Here is a 19,074-nt window from a genome sequence, read left to right as displayed (position 1 = left end):
TAACTTCAAAAAATTCAAAATGAAAGGTTTGGCCTCTTTATTTCTTTCATCTTCATATTTTAACGCTGAATGTACTGTCACAAATTTGCAAATTGCTGTGATCCAATTTGCGATCTTTTCCGCTAAATAAACTACTTTGCTTGAAGTATTCGGCTTGTCTGTGCTACAGCTCACAGTCATGTTTATCTCAGAAGCCCGATGACCCTTCAGGGAGGATTTTCTTACAGGATTTTCGGGTTACAAACCATGTCCGTAGCATTCGACTTGCTGCTTTCAGCTGATCTGGCAGTTGCTGCAATTGGTTTTGTTCTAGGAGGGTTGTTTGTTTTTAAATCCCTTCTATGAATGCATGATTAGAACAAGGGAGGCCGGTACATTAAACGGTGTCTTGAAAGGGAAACAGATAATAATCTTGTATAAAAGCTTCACAGTAAAAAATACTGCAGCCACTGACCTGGGCATGGGGAAATGCAGGGAATTTACACTTGACTTGGAAAAAACGGCTGCATCTGCCATCAGTGTCAACCGTGCAACGCCCCACGTCTCCACGCTCACGCCGAAGAAACCTTTGATGAGATTTTTTTAAGCTTAAGCTCCCTGCAAAGCCACGGAGAGGGGGAGCCCGGCAGCAGCTCCCCGGGATGGAGACACGAGCCCCGTAATGGGAGACGGGTCGGCTCTTTCTCAGGCCATTCCCCATTAGCCAGGACTTCAGGTGGCTGCGCTGGGCTCACGGGGTACCTCTGCCTCACAGGCGAGGGCTTTAATTTCCAGGGGCAAGGACTTAAATGAGGTAAAATGGACTTACTGGGGTAAATGGAAAATGGATTAGCACAGTGCTCAGGGTAGAAACCCTGTTAACTACACGCACGGTGGTCACTGGGTAAAACACCTCCCTTTGAGGCACCCATGGCCAATTCTTACAGTGCCATAAACATGGAAAAAACCCACAAGGATGACACAGCTTCATCACAAGCCTTCAGCCGCGTGTCCGCGAGATGGTGGCAGCAAAACAACCCTCGCCTCCCCCCCCCCTCGCCTCCCTTCCGTATCTGAAGACTTTATTTGTTCATTAGCATTTTTTATTTGCATTCACAGAGGCTTAATGAGACGGCCATCCAGTGTTAAACAAAAACCAGCCACTGGGGAAGACCCCGTTACTGGCTGTAAGGCGACATGTAACTGTCTCCGTGCAACGCGCCTCTTCCCGGCCGTGCTTTGATGACACCGACTGCTGTTTAAAAGGGAAAGTTGCAGATTCCCGAGCAGTTCATCACCGCTGATTAGTCTTTGCCTTTTAAAGTTTGTGCAGCAGCTGCCCGATGCTACGAACACATCCCTTTCCTGCACCCCCCCGTCCCCGCAGCCGTCGGGGTGTGGGGCACCCCACGGCCATGGGCAGGTGCCCGGGGGTGGCTGTGGAGCAAAGGCAAGGGGAAACGCTCCCCCGGAGCATTTCGGCGGGGGTCCCACCAGCTCAGCTGGGCCATGTGGTTTCCAGTGGATAAGGGGCTGGCTCCAGGATGGAGACCCCGTCCTATTCCTGTTGTGGGACTTGGCTGCCCCCAAAAGGGGCTGACACAACCCCCTGCCTGGTGCCCGGCAGGTCCCCGCACACCGCCCTGCTCTGCTGCTGCCAGCCCCTCGCCCACAAAAACAAACTTGACCCTGGTGTACTCGCTGTGCCTCGCCTGGGATGTGGCCAGTGATTCATTTCCACTGCCAGAGCCCCATGTTGACATTGAAAGGGGCGTTATCACAGGTGCTGGTACACCGGGGCGAGGGTGTACCTGTTGGTATAAGAACAACGCCGCGGCGCTGCCCACACCCACAGAGCCCAGACGAGGCCAGCGCTGCCGAGGAACTGCTGACATGAAGTGCCTCCTCCTCCTCGCCATGCTCTGCCTCTCCCTGTCCAGCGGCTTGAAAAGGTAAGGGGGTCCCCAGGGTGCACCCCAGCTCCCTGGGCTCTCGGAGGGGCTTCGCTCCCAGGGTCCTGCCAGCACCGAGCGTGGCAGTGGTGAACGGGCAGAGCTGAGCTCCCCCGGCACGGACAGCCCGCGGCTGGCAGGAGCAGGGACTACGCAGGGACTTTGCTGGTTTGCTCCCATCAGACCATCAGCCCCGTGGCCATCTCCATCCCCCCGGGCAGACCAGTGGGCTGCGGCGAGGTCTGCAGGACGAGCTGCCGCCTGCAGACGAGGGCTGGACAAACAGACGGGGCAGAAAATGCTGGCATGAAGTCCCCTCTCCCAGCACAAGCGTCCTTTTCCATCAATCATGTTGAGCTCCTGCCCAACCCATCACTGCATGCTGGCCTGTACTGGGGCGTGCAGGCTCCCCTGCCAGCATTGCCCTTGATTTGCTGTCTCCTACAACAGATCAAGCCCCCCATTTCACTGTGCCTTACACAGAAAGCATTGAAGCGGGGGATGCAGGGGAGCAGGCTCTGGACCCGCATCCCTGTGGCACTGGGACCCTCAGGGCAGGCGTGGGGGCTGCACGACATCGGCAGCACCCATGGCCCAGGGCCATTGACTGGGACCCTTGCCCCCCCCAGGGTGACCCTGACACGGCATCGCTCCCTGCGGAAGTCGCTGCGGGACCGTGGGCAGCTCTCCCACTTCTGGAAAGCCCACAGGCTCGACATGGTCCAGTACAGCGAAGACTGCAGTGCCTTCACTGATGCCAACGAGCCTCTCATCAACTACCTGGATGTAAGTGTGGCAGCACAAAGGGCTGGGGGGTTCTGAGTCCCAGCACCGTGTTGCAGACACCCCAAAAGCACCTTAGCTTGCATGAGCAGCCCCCAATGCCAAATGCTTCCCAAAAAGCCCACACCTGCTAACAGAGCATGCCTGCAGCCAGTGCCCCAGCGTGCCAGGGCTCGTGGCCTGCGTGCTCCTTTGTTCCTGGGAATGTGGTGATGGGAGAGGACAAGGAACCGCATTCATGGCAGGTGCTGCCAGCCCTCTCCCTGCCTGCTGCGCTCCCTGAGCCCGTAGTGTTCTCAGGCACACGGGGGGGAGACAGATTGCCTCCAAAACTAACACGTATCACACGCGTCAGAGAAGACCCTACAAAAAAGAACCTAAAGCCAGAGATGGAGGGTGCTCCCCAGGCTCTTCCCATTCCCCAGCAGCGTGAGTGTCCTGTCCCCAAAGCCCCTGCCACTGTCTACATCCCACTGATGAGGGTCCCTTTGGGGCCCAGCCTTCCCGCTGAATCCAGCAGGGAGAGGATGGCGCCTGCACCCACCATCCTGCCTTTTGGTCTTGCCTTGCTTTGCTGTTCCTTAAATAGTTGACTCCCTTTTTGCACCTGGCACGATGCGGCCATGACACATCAAACATTGCCCCAGTGCCAGCCATCTCCTGCACGGAACCCCATCAGTTCTCCACAGACGCCCCAGCACAAGCTCCCCTTTGCCAGGATTTCTTGGCGTGCTGCTGGCTAAAAGCTCCACCCTTTGCTAGATGGAGTATTTCGGGCAGATCTCCATCGGGACGCCCCCCCAGAACTTCACCGTGATATTCGACACGGGCTCCTCCAACCTCTGGGTGCCGTCCATCTACTGCACCAGCAAAGCCTGCGGTGAGTAGGGGCTCCCCAAGCAGCTGCCCCCCCACCGGCCGGCTGCAGTGGGAGCCTGAGTGACACCCCCGGGGTGGCCCCACAGAGGCAGTGCGGTCACCAACGCACACAGCCCAGGGACCTTTGGGGGACCTCCCCGCCCAGCCGAGCCCTCCAAGGCACACACAGGTAATAGAAATCCAGGGGCGAGCCAGGGGAGCCTCCGCGGGTTTGTTTGCTCAGGCGGCGATCACACCACCAGCACCCAGCGCCATCAGCCCGGGGGAGATATCAGGCGTGCTCTTTAGGCCATTCTTATGGGAGAGCCTTTAAACAAACAAGCAGAGATGATAGCACATAATATAGCTTGTTAGCAAGGGGCTGGGTGGCCAGAACAAGGCGGGCACAGAGACCACGGCGTGGCTCTGGGCTGGCTGCCCGGGGGCCCGGCGGGTGACAAGCACCGGGCTTGTTCGGGCTGTCAGCGATGAGCTGGCCCTGGCGAGTCTAGCCCTGCTGCCCCAGGACACAGAGCATCCCTGAGCAGTCCCAGGGCTTGTCAGATGCTTCCAACAGAGCCCAAGGTGGGGCAGGGGGGGAAGCAGCGGATACAGCAGTGCCCGTGGGGATGCTTCTGTCTGTAAAACAGGAACAGCAGTGCCGACCCTCAGGTCTCATAAAAATACTGCACTCATATATGCACATATTGCACTAAGCTAATCCTGTTCCCCTTAACAAACCTCACACCTTTCAGGCAGATTAAAATGGGGTAAGTTTTATCCCTCCCCAAAACACTGGCATGCCCTGTTGTCTCATGAGCGGCTCTTTCCCTCGGCGGCGTGCCCGTGATAGAGGCATTTTGGCAATGCCACGTTGCCCCGTTGGTTTGCTCCAAGGCCGGTCACTGCTGCCAGCTCTGGCGGGGGCTCCCGGCATCCACGGCCGTGCAGATAAACAGCATTTCTGGTGACAGCTCCCGTCTCCTTCCCCAGCTGAGCACGCCAAGTTTCATCCGTCACAGTCCAGCACGTACCAGATGATAGGGACCCCCTTCTCCATCCAGTACGGGACCGGCAGTTTGACGGGGGTCATCGGATCTGACCAAGTAGTCGTGAGTCATTTTCGGTTTCTCCTGCTCTGGACAATGCGCCTGGGACTTGCCTACAGACTCAGCATCACCATCAAGCCTCTTCCCCACAGGTCGAGGGCCTCGCCGTGAGCAACCAGCAGTTTGCAGAGAGCGTCAGCGAGCCGGGAAAAGCCTTCCTGAACGCTGAGTTTGATGGGATCCTGGGGCTGGCTTACCCCTCGCTGGCCGTGGATGGGGTCACCCCCGTCTTCGACAACATGATGGCACAGAATCTGGTGGAGCTGCCCATGTTCTCTGTCTACATGAGCTCGTACGGACACGGCTTTGCTCCAGGCTGTTGCTTAGACTCAGGCATTGCTCTTGGCAGGGGCGGGGGGCTGCCAGAATAAGGATGTTTTACTGAGATAGTAAAGGATTTATCTGGTACCATGCCGAGCATCTCCAGCCTGAGACCTTAGAGGAATAAAGCAAATGGCTATAAATCTACACATTTAAAATGCAATATAAAACAGAGAAAATCCCTCACGTTTCCTCCTCCTCCCTCCAGGAACCCTGAATCCTCCCTGGGAGGAGAGCTGCTCTTTGGTGGCTTTGACCCCTCTCGCTTCATGGGGACCCTGAACTGGGTGCCGGTCACCCAGCAAGGGTACTGGCAGATCCAGCTAGACAAGTGAGTGGTGCTGGGCAGGGAGGGAGGGGTTGGGTTGGGGCACGGGAGCAGGAAAAATCCCTCCTGGTCCTTCTCTCTTTCCTCTTCATCCAGCATCCAGCTGGACGGGACGGTGGCTTTCTGCGCCAACGGCTGCCAGGCCATCGTGGACACTGGGACGTCACTCATCACAGGTCCCACCAAGGATATAAAAGAATTACAAAGCTATATTGGTGCCACACCTATGGACGGAGAGGTGAGAGTGAGGGTGGGGAGAGCAGAGGAGGGGGCAAAGCCCTGGGACCCCCATCCCACTGGGAGGGACCTTCCGTGGAGCAGCACCACTGAGCCACCCAGCTCTTTCACAGTACGCTATAGAGTGCAACAACCTCAACGTGATGCCCACCGTGACCTTCACCATCAACGGGCTCCCCTACACGCTCGGCGCCCCGGCCTACACCCTCATGGTACGGCTGCGGCTCCACCAGTGCCGCTGTCCCCAGTTCCCATCCGCTGGGGTGGAAAAGTGGCTCTGGAGACGAAGGTGACCCCGAGCCACATCGGGAGCTGAGCCACGTGTCCCAGCGGGTGACGAGCCCCACTGCTTCTCGCACGGGACCCGCAGCCACCATTCCTGCATGTTTCTGTGTGCATGAGGCTCCCAGGTTCGTCCCCAGCTTTGCACTTCTCCTTCCCCAGGAGAACAGCGATGGCATGACCTTCTGCATGAGCGGCTTCCAGGGGATGGACATCGCCCCTCCCGCTGGACCCCTCTGGATTTTGGGTGATGTTTTCATCCGTCAATTTTACTCCGTCTTCGACCGTGGAAATAACAGGGTGGGGTTGGCCCCTGCTGTCCCTTAGGGCTGTGGCATCCAGTGGGGCAGGAGGGGAACAGGGCCGTGGGGCACTGCCCTCGGGCGGGGCAGGGGATTTCACTGTTGCGTCAGTGTCCCCAAAGGTGATGAAGACACCCAGGGACCACAGCTGAAGAGCCCAGCAGAAGTTCGGTTCACGCCAGGAAGCCATTTCATAATGAATACAAAAATGTCTTGAGCAGCTCTGTGATCTGCTTTGCAGATTCTCTTTTTAAAAATGGGTCAATAAAAGCTTTAATAAAACAAAACGTGCCATAATTGTGTTGTGATTAGCACAGCAGCAACCCTGCAGATCTTGGCTGGGATGCACTGGAGTGTTCAATCCCTGCCCTGCTCCCCGCTGTGCTAAAAGCCTCGGTGCACCCAGGGCACAGCCAGGGCTGCATGCTCGGTGTTACCCGAGTCTCCCCACTCCGGAGGGAGCCTGGCAGGTGCAGGAGATGCTGCTGCCCCTGGGCAGCATTGGCTCTGAAAGGTTGGCCTCCGCGGTCCTTAGCTGGGATTTCCACGCTGGCAGAAGAGGACACTTTGCCCATGTAGAGGAAAAAGTCCCGGGAGGCAGCTCTGGGCATCCCCGAGCTCCCTGCTGAGCCCGCGGTGGTGGCTGCGGGCAGGGACAGGGCAGGGGCTGGGAGAGCAGCGAGTTCACCAGGAAAATGTGTTGCTTCTGCAGGCTGAGCCAGTGCTGATAAACAAGAAGGTGACTGTGAGCCTGGAGAGACCCTGGGGCTCTTTCTGTGCCACAAAACTCCCAGAACAACCGGTGATTTACAATGAATATTGCTTTGATCTCTGGGGCACTTGCAGAGACAACGTGGTTGGTGGGTGCACGGAGTGGGAGAGGACAAGCCAGCTGCCAAGCTCTGCAGGCTGGGCTGGCTCCGAGGGCCGTGGGGGCTGCTGGCCACGGGGCTCCCCGTGAATCACTGCAGCACATGTGACTTGCTGCCAGTGCAAGGGATGCGAGAGAAAGCATGAGCAATTGTGGTTCGTGCATGATGCATCCTGAGACACGTGTGGAAGGCAGTGAGAAAGGGAAGCACAAAGAAGGGTTATTTTTATCTGTGCCTGTGCTCAGTTTTCCTGGCTGATGCTGAAGCAAGGCCCTGCAGTGGGCTGGCATCGAGGCCGAGGTGTCGGCGTCTCCATGGCCAGGGCCAAGCTTCTGTGCTGCTGCATCCTTCCCAGACTGGTGCAGACTTCAGGGTTGGGTCTGAGACTGCTGGAAAACTCAGATCTGGGTGTAAACTTTGCAGCTCAGCCTTGTTGTTTGCAACAAAAGAACATATCGCCTTAGTCAGAAACATTGATTGTGCCACTGACCAACATATGGTTTCTGTAACTGGTTCCTGTATTGACTTCACCTAAGCTGTGCTTTCCCCAGGCGCTGTGCAGATAAGATGTGGGGGCAGCTGGACAAAGGCCTCCTCTCCTCCTTCCAGATTAACTCTTAGCACGCCGAGGTGCTCCTGGGCATCATCCCATCACCACAGCCATAGGCACTGGGGGAGCAGCCAGCTTGCCCAGCATGACGAGGGACCACCTGGTGTCCCCGAGCCCTGGCTGGCAGCAAGAGGTGGCCCAGCCTGGACTCGACCAGGGCTGCTTTGGTGCCATGTGCTCTTGGGATCCCAGCGCATCCCACGTCCTCTCAGTTGTTCCTGGGGGATCCTCTCCAGCCCTCCTCCACACACATGGGGGATGCTCAGGGGACGTTGCTCCAGCAAATACTGAGCATCCCAATAGGCAGCAACCGGGCTCCCTCCGTACCCCGGGGAGCAGAGGTAGCCGAACAGCTGTAGGGAACAGTTTAGTCACTTGGATGCCTTTTGCTTTCTTCCTCTTCCCTCCCTCTCACTGCCCTGTGAGCCTTGCTGCAGGGAACAGCCCGTCCTATCCTTGTCCACACAAGCCTTTCCTCTGGACGTGGGAGTCCTCAGGCTGTGTTTCATCATCTCCTAGCTGCAAGATCTTCCTCATAGTCACAGGGCACAAAAAAGCACGCTTTTTCCCTCATAATTGCTGACTTGGTGAAGCAATCGGGACAGGACTGTAGCTGTGGTCGCAGGAGCTGCTGAGCAATGTCTTGACCATCATCTCTACACCACTGCTCCTACCACCTGCACACAGGGTGAAGCTCACACCAGGAGCAGTAAAGAGAGCAGGAGCTTTGGGGAAATTCTTTTTGTTGGGAAATCAAACAAAAGCTCGAGCCGGCACTGAGCCCGGGCTGGGTGCCCTGACGGCTACAGCCCCTCCTGCCCAAAAGCAGAAGTGGCTGCAGTCATCGGCTGTAGCAACGTAACTGCAAACCCCATCTCCACCGGCGTGGAGAGGCATCGACCATCTGACCGGGTGAGCAATGTCCATCCCACCAGAATTGGAGGGACAGATGGAGAGGAACAAGGGTAGAAGTAGTTTTGGGGGGGAGGTTGAACAACAAAGTCTTGCTGCAAGGGCAAAGGTGAAGCAGCACAATGAAAATAGGCTGAAAACAGGGATTAGGAGAGACCTGCTCCAGGGAAACATCAGCCTTTAACCCACCACCAGTGAAAACTGGCTCAGGTGCTTCTCCTACCTCATCCCAGCTCCTCCCTGCACTTGCCCTGTGGGGGGAAAAAACAGATTTTTCTGGCCAGACAGGTCCCAAAATTACACCTGGGAAGGAGGAGAAGGAGGGCTTGTCCTGCTGAGTGCAGTGATCTTCCCTGAGATCCCGTAAGGGGTGTCTACAGGAAAAAGAAATCTGCAAAAATGAGGGCAGCCAGTGGAAAAGCGCAGGGACCCTCTGAGGCCACCAGTGGTTGTTGTTCAGGGTGAGGGAGCCAGGAGGGTTCACAGATGCACTCCTGGTGCAACCCCAAATTCTATCGGATGCTTGGCAAAGGCTCAGGACCTGCCTTTGCACGCTGGGGAGCAGAGGTTTGCCTTTGCAGCCATGGCCAAGCGGGTTTTCCCATGCCAAAGAGCCATGGCCAGCAGCCTGATGCTCGGAGAGGTGGCCAGAGGATTCCTCGTTTGCTCCATGGTGGCAGCTGAGATCCCCAAAATCCCACTGGCCGTTTGAACACATCCTCCTCCAGGAGATGCCACCGGCTCTGGTTACTGGGGCTGCCATCCTGACATGGTCCCCTCCTTTTGGGGTGCCAGTGGGATGCTGGTGCTGGCCATGGGTGCTGGGTGGGGTCCCCTAGAGACTGGGGGTTGCAGGGATGCAGCACGATGTATTGAGGGGCTGCAAATGCTCCTGCTTCCCACCCTGCCCCTCTCCTCCTCGCTGCAAAAGGAAACAAAGCCACACAGAGCCTGCAGACCCCTGCCCATCTGCTCCCCCCTCTCTGCCGGACAAGAGTCCCCAGCCCCACCTTGCCTGCCACTGTCCTCCTGCTGTCCCGGGCTCCCAAAGCCGCTTACCCTGTCTCACACTATGGGAGCTGCCTGAGCAAAGTCCGGGGTGGCTCCCACAGGCTCCCGGAATGCTGCCGATAGCCCTGCTGGGGTTTTATTCTCAGCCCTAAATAATGCCCCGGCAGGAATGCAGATAAGGGGGTCCCGGGGAGGTGGGTAAAAGGTACCAGAGGATCCTGAGCAAGAGAAAAGGCCAAAAGTCAATCCCAAACCCCAGCGGGCGAGGGAACCTTGTTCTCTTTCCCCTATCAGACCCTGAGGCAGGGAGCGCCTGGCAGAGCCTCAGAGCCGATGGAAATGTTGTGACATCCCAGCACCCGCCCGTAGCTCCTCCACCAGCTCCGGCATGATCTCGGCCCCTCTCTGCTGATGTCACGGCGTGGGGCCCCGCAGCCGCCTTCCCCGGGCGGCAGGCAGGCGGGAATCAGCGCCGGGGACGGCCGCCCTTTCCTGGATCCTCCTCTTTCGCCTCTTTCCTCCCCAGGACGCCGGCTGGAACAGAGCTGAGAGCCTTGGCTACCCGGCGTAGAGATGCCCTGGCAGGTGAGTGCACTGCCCTCCAGCCCCTCCTGCCACAGGGGTTGCAGGGGGACCCCTGGAGCCACAGCCAGCAGGCAAAAAGGTTGGGAAACTCCATTTTGAGTTTAAAACTGCCTGGCCTCTGAGAAAGATGTCCAGCGCTGGCAAAAGGACTGGAAAGTTTGTGCATGCTGAGACACGAGACTCTGCCTGTGCCAAGGATGCTGCCCGCAGCCGGGCTGGGCTGGCAGAGGGGTGCGGGAGGGCCTGGACCCCACGGCCGGGAGAGCCGCCCTGGCAGGGGCAATGTGCCAAGGGGAAACGGCGCAGGGCTGGCCAAGGCATCGAGGGAAAATGCAGTGTTTCCATCTGTGCCTCGGCCGGTGCCGTGCCTGACCCTGCCACACAGATGGGGCTGCTGAGGCAGCCGGAGGATGCTTGTCCCTGCCTGGGGAGGGGGTTGCTGGAGGTGCTCAGGGCTCCTGCCTCGGGATGGCCAGGCATAGAGCATGTAGGGACACCATGACACATCGGGGATGCAGCCTGCAGGGAGCCTTTCTGCGTGCTCCCGGGCTGGGTGGCATCCCTGGGCTGTGCTTGGGGCACCCAGGAAAGTCCAGTCAGCCGTGGTCTTCTTTAAAATGTGATTTTCGCCAGGGCCCCCGCTGCGTGTTGGCTTTAGGGGGAGAGACTGCATTTTAGAGGGAGAGGCAGGGAAGTTGCTCACAGCAGCTTGTAATGGTGATGATTTGGTGCGGCGCAGCGGCGTGTCTGGACGTGCACCAGCACCTGGGGAGCCGGTCCCAGGCGGTGACGTGGGCTGGGCTCAGCACGGGGGTTTCTGCCCTCACCAGTGCCGGGACGTGAGCACAGCAGGGTGCTGGCACAGCACGGATGTGGTGCTGGCACGGTGCGGCCCCGGCAGCCCCTGGGGCCCTGGGATGGCCAGGCTGGGAGTGGGGAGAGGCTGTGGGGAGCAGCAGTTGTTCCCACACCTCCGCCAACACCGCGGGGCTTGCCGGGAGCCAGTCCCATCCCTGCAGCCTGGTGACCCCCTCTCATCCCGCAGGGCCCGTCCACAGATGCCAGCAAGAAGGTGGATCTGAAGATAATTATCATAGGAGCTCTGGGGTAAGGACTGGTACCAGTGATGGGAGGGAAGACCCACATGTGCGCTGGCCCGGGATCCTGTGGGTGTGCAGCCCCCATCCTTGCTGCAGCCGACCCCCTGAGCCCGGCTTTGCAGTGCAAATCCTCACCCATGTCCCTTCCCTCCCACCAGCGTGGGCAAAACCTCCCTCCTGCACCAGTACGTGCACAAGACGTTTTATGAAGACTATCGCACCACGCTGGGCGCCAGCATCCTGACCAAAGTCCTCGCGGTGGACAACACCCCCCTGAAACTGCAGGTGAGCAGGGCTGGGGGTGCCCACCCCGACCCCATGGGCACGTGTGTCCCACCATGTCCTGCTGTCCCCAAACGCCTACTGGTGTCCTGAGGTGTGAGGCTGGATTTGCAGGGCCTGATTTTCAGCAGCCCTGAGCACCCATGGGCTATACTAAAATCCCTCATGAGTTCTGGGGGCTCAACACTCCCTGAAGCTGGTCCCCTGAGCTCAACAGAGCACAGGGCTGTTAATGCCTGTGCCACGTGTGTCGTGTGCCTGTACCCGTGCCCTTCTCTGCCCTAGATCTGGGACACGGGGGGACAGGAGCGATTCCGGTCCATGGTGTCGACCTTTTACAAAGGCTCGGATGGCTGCATGCTGGCCTTCGACGTGACGGACAGGGAGTCCTTTGAGGCCCTGGACAACTGGAGAGATGACTTCCTGGAGAAGGTCATTCCAAGGGAGCAAGCTTTCCCCATGGTCGTGCTCGGGAATAAAATAGACATCTGCGATCGGCAGGTAAGGGTGAGGAGAGCGAGTGGGGTGCATGGATTGAGATGCCTTAGTGCTCCAACAGCTTATGAGCGTTGACCCTTCGCCTGCAGAACCAGCCTTCCTCCAAGGCTCACATGAAAACCAGGGCACCCAGGCAAGGAGCTGCTGGGCACCCAGTGCTGCCGCCTCCCCAGTGCCTCGTGGAGGGCATAAGCAGCATCCCTCCGCTGCCTTTCGTGGCAGAGATTGTCCCCAATGAAGGCAGCAGGAATTAAGCATCTCAGATAGGTGCCTGCACTGCCGGCGTCCTGCCCTCACACAGCAGTGCCTGGATGGGTGAGGAGGGTCCCCTCTGCCAACTCTCCAGCAGCTACGGGCAGCCCCACGCTGGGCTGTGCCGTGGCTCCATCCTCCTTTCCCACAGGTACCCAAGGAGATTGCCTCAGCCTGGTGCAAGGAGAAGGACATCCCTTATTTTGAAGTCAGCGCCAAGAACAACATCAATGTCGCAGAGGCTTTCGAGACCCTCGCAAAGCAGGCGTTAACAACGGTGAGCATCGCTCCCACACGAAGCCTGTGCCTGCAGCAGGGATTCGGGTGGGAGCCGGACTCAGCCGCTCCCTGAGGCTGAGCCAACAGACCCTCACAGCCCACCTTCTGATGCAGAATATCTTCTATTTAGAACATGTAGGAGAGCCCCAAGAAATGCATCAGGGTTTGATTTCTTAAAATAGATCTAAAACAACTTAGAAAAGAATAAGAACTGCTCTTTCTCTTTGCCCGTGGTGACGGGAATGGGCATGCGGCACCGCACAGCGCGCCAGCACTGTCCTCTAGCGGCCATCCCACGGGGACCTTCGTGTCCCCACGCCAAGCAAGCGGGGTGACCCCGCTCCTCAGCCAAGCCGGGCGGCTTTTTCCTGGTTTTTGTCTTTAATCACAAATCGGGGCTGAACGTGTGCTCCCCAGTCCTTCACTCTGCTCAGGCTGACTCTGAGCTAACGTCACTCACCCTTTCTTTTCTCTTTTTTTTTCCAGTATAAAGGGATTTTTGAGAGTTATTTAACCGACTCCATCAAGCTCACTCCCAACGACAAGCCCAAGAAGAGCTGCTGCTGACCCTGGGCACGCTGCCAGGCTCCGGGCTGTCCTGCGCGAGCACGGCCCAGCTGAGCACCCCATGATGCCCATGGCCGGAGCCCTGCCCAGGGGGTCCGTGCCCTCCGCCCGCCTCAGCCCGGCTGCAGAGGATGCCCGAGCCAGGACACAGGACGGCCACCGCTCGACACGCTGGGGCCAGCCGGCGGCACGTCCCGGGGCTTGCTGCTTCCCACGGCTCCGGAGCTGCTCCCCCAAACCAGCAGCCTCCCAGATCGCGCCATGGTGGCCCTGTCCCCCTCGATCCGCTGCCGTGTGGCACCCGAGCGGGCAATGCCCCTGTGGTGACGGTGCCAGGGAGCCAGGCAGTGCTCCTGATGCCTTGGCCTTGGCCCCGTGGGTGACCCTTCCCGGTGCACGGACTGGTGGCCCCACAGCGCTCACGGTGCGTACGGGCTGTCCTGGGGGAGGAGTGGGGCTGGTGGCCACGGCACAGGTCTGAGAGCAGCCAGGTCCCTCCTGGGGTCAGCCGCTGCCGATGGGACCCTTCCGTGCCTCAGTTTCCCCTGCTCTCATGTACACCCCCTGTCAAACGCCTTCCACCCCCGCCTCGGTGGTGAGGGTCCTCAGTAAAGCACTTTGTCAGGGATTCTTTTTTAAAAAAAGGAAATTAAATATTTCAGGTTTATTTATATATATGTGGCACAAAATGCTCCCTGTGGTCCAGCAGCAGGAGGATGGGGGGCTCCGGGCTCTCGCGCTGCCCCGTGGGCCACGCTCCTCCAGTGACGCCAGAAGCTCTGAGCCTGTGTCAGCTTCTCAGGGCAGGAGGATGCATCTTGGGGCTGGATTTCTTTTTCCGGTGCAAATTCTGGGTCAGGGGAGAGAGGAGGCGTCTGGGGCATCGTGCAAAGTGGGTGTGCACAGAGTGGCGATGGGGCCAGGCCAGGCTGGCTGTCGGCAGAGGGAGCCCGCTGGGAGCCGAGCCAAGTGACCGCTTCCCTTCTTACATCCATCCCGCTCTGGTTTGGGCACCTTTGAGAAGCTGCACCCAGGCACAGGCTGGGGCTGGCCGGAGGGGTGGCCGTGGCCACGCTGTGCCCCCTTCCCCGCAGCTTTGGGAGCCACATCCCTGGGGCGGCAGCACCCTGCTCACTGCAGAGCCATAGGGCTGGATGGACCGGGGAGACCCCCAGCTGGGCACCCTGCACCGTGGCTGCCCAGGCAGGTGTCCGCAGGACCTTCTGCCCTCTCGCCACCCTTCTCCAGACCCATCCACACTGACCCCGGTGGTCCCGCAGAGCTTCCCAGGGGCCGTGGGGGCTCTGCCCTGGCACCACACGGATCTTTCCATGAGCTGTTCCCCACCCAGGACCACTGAGCCATGACACAAGCTGGGGACAGCACCCACCTGTGCCGGCGGCAGGGCATGGGGCCAGCGGGTGCGTGCGGGCAGGGCGAAACCTGAGCCAGGGCTCGGCACGGGGGTGCGGGGGGCCACAGCACCATAATTAGCCTGCCAGTCTCCCGAGAGGCTCTAGAGGTGTTCCCACCCTCCTCCTTACGCAACACTCAGCCTGTTTATTTGGGCACCAAGCCGGGGAGAGGGTTTGACCCTTAATATTGGGAGGAAAGGGGCATTAACTATTTCCTCTCTGAGATCTGCATGCTCTTCCCCCCTGTATCCCCAAAGCAGCTGGACAACGGCACCTCCCCAATGCCGGCTGGCCCAGCCCCAGTCCCTGGCCAGGCTCTGTAGCCTGCCTGGAGCCCCCCTCAGGCCCAGCATCACCTGCAGGATGCAGCCCCCTTCCCAGCACATCCCTGGGCTGAGCATCAACCAGCGTGCTTGGCCAGGTCTGTTTGGACAGCGGGTGTTAACAGTGATACTGTTTTTAATTACACCCTTTCACCAGCAGCTCTCAGTGCTGGAGGCAGATGCAAACTTGATCCGTTTTATTCTGGACACCCAGAGTGGAGATCAAACAAAGGCACTCAGCGGAGTGGGTGCTCCCTTGGCTGGGGCTGAGCAGCCACTGGTGTGTCCCCAGGGCTGCTGCAGGAGCCAGAGCCAGGTGGGAGCTGCAGGCTTGGCTTGGGGTCCACCAGCAGACCGGGCACGGCCAGGAGCATGTCGCAGCACCCAGCCAAGCTGGGGTCAGACGTCTGACTGCAGGCACAGCTTGCTCCAGAGCTGTTGTTCAGGCTCTGAGATGCTGGGCTCAAATTTAAGGGGATGGAGACTAGCAGGGCCTGAGCACTTTGTGTGGCCATGGAGCATCATTCCAGACAGAGGAATTAAGACTGCATAAGAGACTGCAACCGTGGGAGCTGGCAGGATTTCTAATGGCATCACCATCCTATAGAGACCCCGGCTAATGTGACTTGCAGATGTGCAACACCATGCTGGAGCCAACCATAGCCATCCAGCTTTTCTTCTCCCTGCATCCCTCCCGGGTAGGAGGACCAGCGTGGTCCTACTGGCCCGGCAGCCCTGGGACAGTCGGGATCGCCCTGCGAATCCTCGCTCCAGGAAGAGCGGGAGACTGAACGGGGTGGCACCGCGCCAGGCAGGATGCTGGCAGGAGCAGCCAGAGGTGCTAAACTGGTAATACTATCCCGCCACCGAAACGTGATAAAGGACGGGGGGGAGGTTTGTAACGCATGGGATTAACAAGGTCAGCTCAAGATTTTCTCAGGGTGAAAATCAAAGGGAAAAATATTTGCCTTGTGTGACTCAGTGAGGTCCTGTGCAGGCAGCGGTACCAGCTCACCCCGGCGGAGGGCCTGGCCCATGGCGATAGTCAAGAAACCAAATCAACCTGAGCTCTCGCCCTCCCGACCCCACACAGCCGTTTTTAGTAAGTCAAAGATGCTCCCAGCCATGACGCTGGGCTCTGCGCTTCACTCAGCTTGGCCGGCACAGCCAGGCTGCACCTCTGCCTTTACAGGTTTTCATTCGATGACTGAAACTATGTACTAAAATGGGTAAAACCCCAGCCTGCGGTTGCTGATCACCAAACGGAAACCATCCCTACCCCGTCAGCACGTACAGAGGAGAGTCCTGCCCTCGGTATTTGCAGAACTGTGCCTGACACTCACCCTAAATCCTTGATTCCCAGCTGCGGCTTGCTTCAGTGCTTCTGAGGTTTAATTACTCCTAACAGCTCTTCCACCCTCCGCCATCCCATGTGCTCTAAAAATGCAGCATGCACTCCGTTTTATCTCGTGTAACCAGACTGGTTGTGTTCTGACTGGTTCCAGGTGTGGGAGTCTGGTTGGAGCCTGCGGATTTGCATTGCAAACTGCCTCTTTGCAGGGCTGACAGATAGCGGCTCCTCTGCAGCTCCCTGCCTGCAGACACGTCCCAGCAGTCCAGGGAGAGGCAGCACTGTCCGTCCGCCCCAACCTGCAGCACCTGGCGCTGGGTGGAACTAAATTCTCCTACTCAACTTGTGATAGTTAAAATAAAGTAGCTTAAAATCTGCAAAGCAGATTTTAAAAACCTCAAGTTTTCCTGTTCCAAAGAAGCCCTGTTAACTTGGAGCTGGGACTGAGAGTAATGCAGCAGTTTCAGCCACTTCAAGACATCAGTCTTAAAAGCAAACGTGATAAACCCCAGAGGTTCAAAGTTACAGGTAACATTTCAAGAGCTTCAGGCATGAAAAATAAAATCACGGCACGACGCAAAGCCTTACCTCTGCCCTCTAGTGCCACCGGGCAGCAGGTATGCGACTGCATCCAGAGCGCGTTAGCGCTCAGTTTTGCAGGCTACATGTGCCGTGCTTGGATGTGCCTGGCCCCTCTCGCTTGCAGCAGCACCAGCCCCGTGCCGGGCACCGCTCGCTCCTTAACGAAGGGTTTGGCGTCGCGGCGCGGCACGTGGCTGGGCACGGAGCAACGCCGGAGCATCCCGCGGCGCGCTGGCACCTCTTGTTCCGCCGTACACGAGCGCTGCTGATGCTATTATTATTTGAATGACTATTCTTTGTTTCCTCGATCACTGCCCCATTATTCCACCTCAACTGACCAGCAGTGAGCCCTTTGCGGGTGACACTAGTGGGATTTGTGTCACTGTCCCCCCCGCGACCGCCAGGGACGTGCAAATAGCCTCCGCTTGACGCACAGTCAGGCAGGAGCGGACGCCATCCCCTCACCCTCCGCTTTATTGTCCACCTATTCACGGCAAATATCGATGCTTTTCCTTCAAACCCATCACACAGGAGCTTTTGTTACCGTGTCCCAGCTGCAGCAAGCGTCCACATGCGGGGTCGTGCGGGGCCGCGGGGCTCTGCCCAGCCCCAGGGGCTGCGAGCAGCGGGGCTGGGGGACACGGCAGGTCTGCAAGCCGGCACGTAGAGAGGATTACGGGCTGTGGCCAGTCCCCCAGTCACCTAAGGTACATGCTGAAGTCAGCAGCGAGCCTGAGCCTCAGGCGTCCCTCCAGCCGCGTGTGGGACAGCAGCAAAGTGCAATCTGCTGCCAGCCGTCTGCTGGGACGGGCAGGTTTGCTCTGGCCAGCTGGCATGGGGCTGCACCACCGTCCTGTGGGCACGAGCTAGGGCAGTGTTCTGCTTGGAGGGTTTTCCACCACTCACCGCAGCTGATGTGCATTTTGCAAAGCCCTCCAGAAATGCCGAGCGCTGCGGAGAGGGTCCTGTGTGGGGACCAGACGCGTGGGCAGGAGTAACCGCAGCGAAAGCAACTCAGAGCAAGGCGGGAAGGACTGGTTTCACTGGGGTGGGACTGGTCCCTGCGCCAGCCCGAGGCCAGGTGCGGGCTCGCCGTCCCTGTGCCGCCGCGGCGGGCAGCTCGGCGGTGAGCGAGGCAGGGCCAAGGCACAGCGGTGCTCGCCGCAGGGTGGATGTGGCCCTTTGCACAGGGGTGGACGTCGCCTTCACTAAGGAGTTTCGGCGCTATCTGCACCTGGAGAGCGGGGGCAGCTTCAGCCTCCTGCCGATGTGTGCCGGCTGCCCGATGGGGAGCTCAGCACCCCCAAAATCCCTTGGTTTTGGGTTGAGATGGGCCAGACTCTGTCCTGCATGAACAAGCAGCTCCTCAGAGCACGGGCAGATGCGATCCATGGTGACTGTCACCCTTCCCTTGTGCTGACTGAAGGGTAAGTGCAGATACGCTTCTTGCTGTCCTGGCTGAGCACCGCTGAGTCCTGCCAAGCACAGCCTGCATGAGGCCACCAGCGCCCCTGGGGACGTGGCCAGACCAGACCAGGAGCGCGTGCGGACCAGGGCTGCAGCCTCCCTCCGAGCCCTGGGCGAGGTGCAGGGCAAGGCACTGCACTCCCACCAGGTTTCGCCCAGGCATTGCATCCCTCTGGCCCGAGATGATTTGTTCAGTTTTAAATGCCCGCTGCCCGCAGACTCTTTCGAGGCAGCCTGTCAGCCCGAGCTGGCTCCTGGCCGTGTGCCACCCGCGCCCAGCCGTCCGGGCAGCACGGCAACACCCTGCCTAAAAGTTTTGAAAAAGGCAAAGCGGGCTGCCGTTTTTTTTCATCTAAAACCTGCATCCCGATCTTTCTAACCAGGGGCGACAGGACCTCCTTCGCAGCCATCCTCACTTTAAACACCTGAGTACTTCTGAAGATATTGACCTCGGAGCCCCGAACAATGAGACGCTTTATTTCACGGCTTATCTCCCATCACTGAGGTTTGAGCATTTTGGCCTTAATGAGTTGCCCAAGGCCACGTAGCAGGCAGCGCTGCACAAACGCGATGGCTCCTGCCCCACCGGGACCACGTTTGCTTTTCACCCACACCCCCAGCTCCCACAGCTTCCCCGGCTTTGCACCGCCTTGCACAAATGCTGGCGTAAAGGAGGGAGAAGCTGCGTGTTGCTGAGCTTCTCCCAAACTCCTCCACACACCTTCCCACATTTTGGAGGGGAAAGATTACTCTTTTCTTGTCTTTTTTTTTTTTTTAATTGGAAAACCGCCCTTTACTGGAATTCAATTGTTTGTGC

General features: G+C 58.7%; 2 protein-coding genes across 2 annotated transcripts; both read left to right on the top strand.

Annotated features, from left to right (window-relative positions):
• The first annotated feature begins 1,418 nt into the window (after positions 1-1,418).
• Positions 1,419-6,427, top strand: CTSE (cathepsin E). The gene is made up of 9 exons (XM_064471782.1): positions 1,419-1,931; positions 2,561-2,717; positions 3,477-3,594; positions 4,566-4,684; positions 4,774-4,973; positions 5,211-5,333; positions 5,427-5,568; positions 5,681-5,779; positions 6,012-6,427. Exons 1-9 carry the CDS (start codon positions 1,489-1,491, stop codon positions 6,174-6,176), a joined length of 1,566 nt encoding a protein of 521 aa, XP_064327852.1. The 5' UTR covers positions 1,419-1,488; the 3' UTR covers positions 6,177-6,427.
• A 3,346-nt stretch (positions 6,428-9,773) lies between these two features.
• On the top strand, positions 9,774-13,794 carry RAB7B (RAB7B, member RAS oncogene family). Its single transcript, XM_064472473.1, has 6 exons — positions 9,774-10,141; positions 11,187-11,248; positions 11,400-11,526; positions 11,809-12,024; positions 12,425-12,550; positions 13,039-13,794. The coding sequence occupies exons 1-6, from the start codon at positions 10,130-10,132 to the stop codon at positions 13,117-13,119; spliced, it is 624 nt and encodes a 207-aa protein (XP_064328543.1). The 5' UTR covers positions 9,774-10,129; the 3' UTR covers positions 13,120-13,794.
• The last annotated feature ends 5,280 nt before the right edge of the window (positions 13,795-19,074 follow it).

The sequence above is a fragment of the Phalacrocorax carbo genome, chromosome 23 (genome assembly GCF_963921805.1).
Source record: "Phalacrocorax carbo chromosome 23, bPhaCar2.1, whole genome shotgun sequence".
Taxonomy (NCBI): Eukaryota; Metazoa; Chordata; class Aves; order Suliformes; family Phalacrocoracidae; genus Phalacrocorax; species Phalacrocorax carbo.
The sequence above is the reverse complement of the archived record's forward strand: the minus strand, read 5'-3'. Positions and strand labels throughout refer to the sequence as shown.

Excerpts from the sequence above, each read along its gene's own strand:
- RAB7B (XM_064472473.1), top strand. Across the intron at positions 12,025-12,424 it reads TAGACATCTGCGATCGGCAG|GTACCCAAGGAGATTGCCTC; the intron begins GTAAGGGTGAGG and ends CCTTTCCCACAG. Across the intron at positions 12,551-13,038 it reads CAAAGCAGGCGTTAACAACG|TATAAAGGGATTTTTGAGAG; the intron begins GTGAGCATCGCT and ends TTTTTTTTCCAG.
- CTSE (XM_064471782.1), top strand. The coding sequence starts at position 1,489 with ATGTGGTTTCCAGTGGATAAGGGGCTGGCTCCAGGATGGAGACCCCGT. Across the intron at positions 5,569-5,680 it reads CCACACCTATGGACGGAGAG|TACGCTATAGAGTGCAACAA; the intron begins GTGAGAGTGAGG and ends GCTCTTTCACAG. Across the intron at positions 5,780-6,011 it reads CCCCGGCCTACACCCTCATG|GAGAACAGCGATGGCATGAC; the intron begins GTACGGCTGCGG and ends CTCCTTCCCCAG.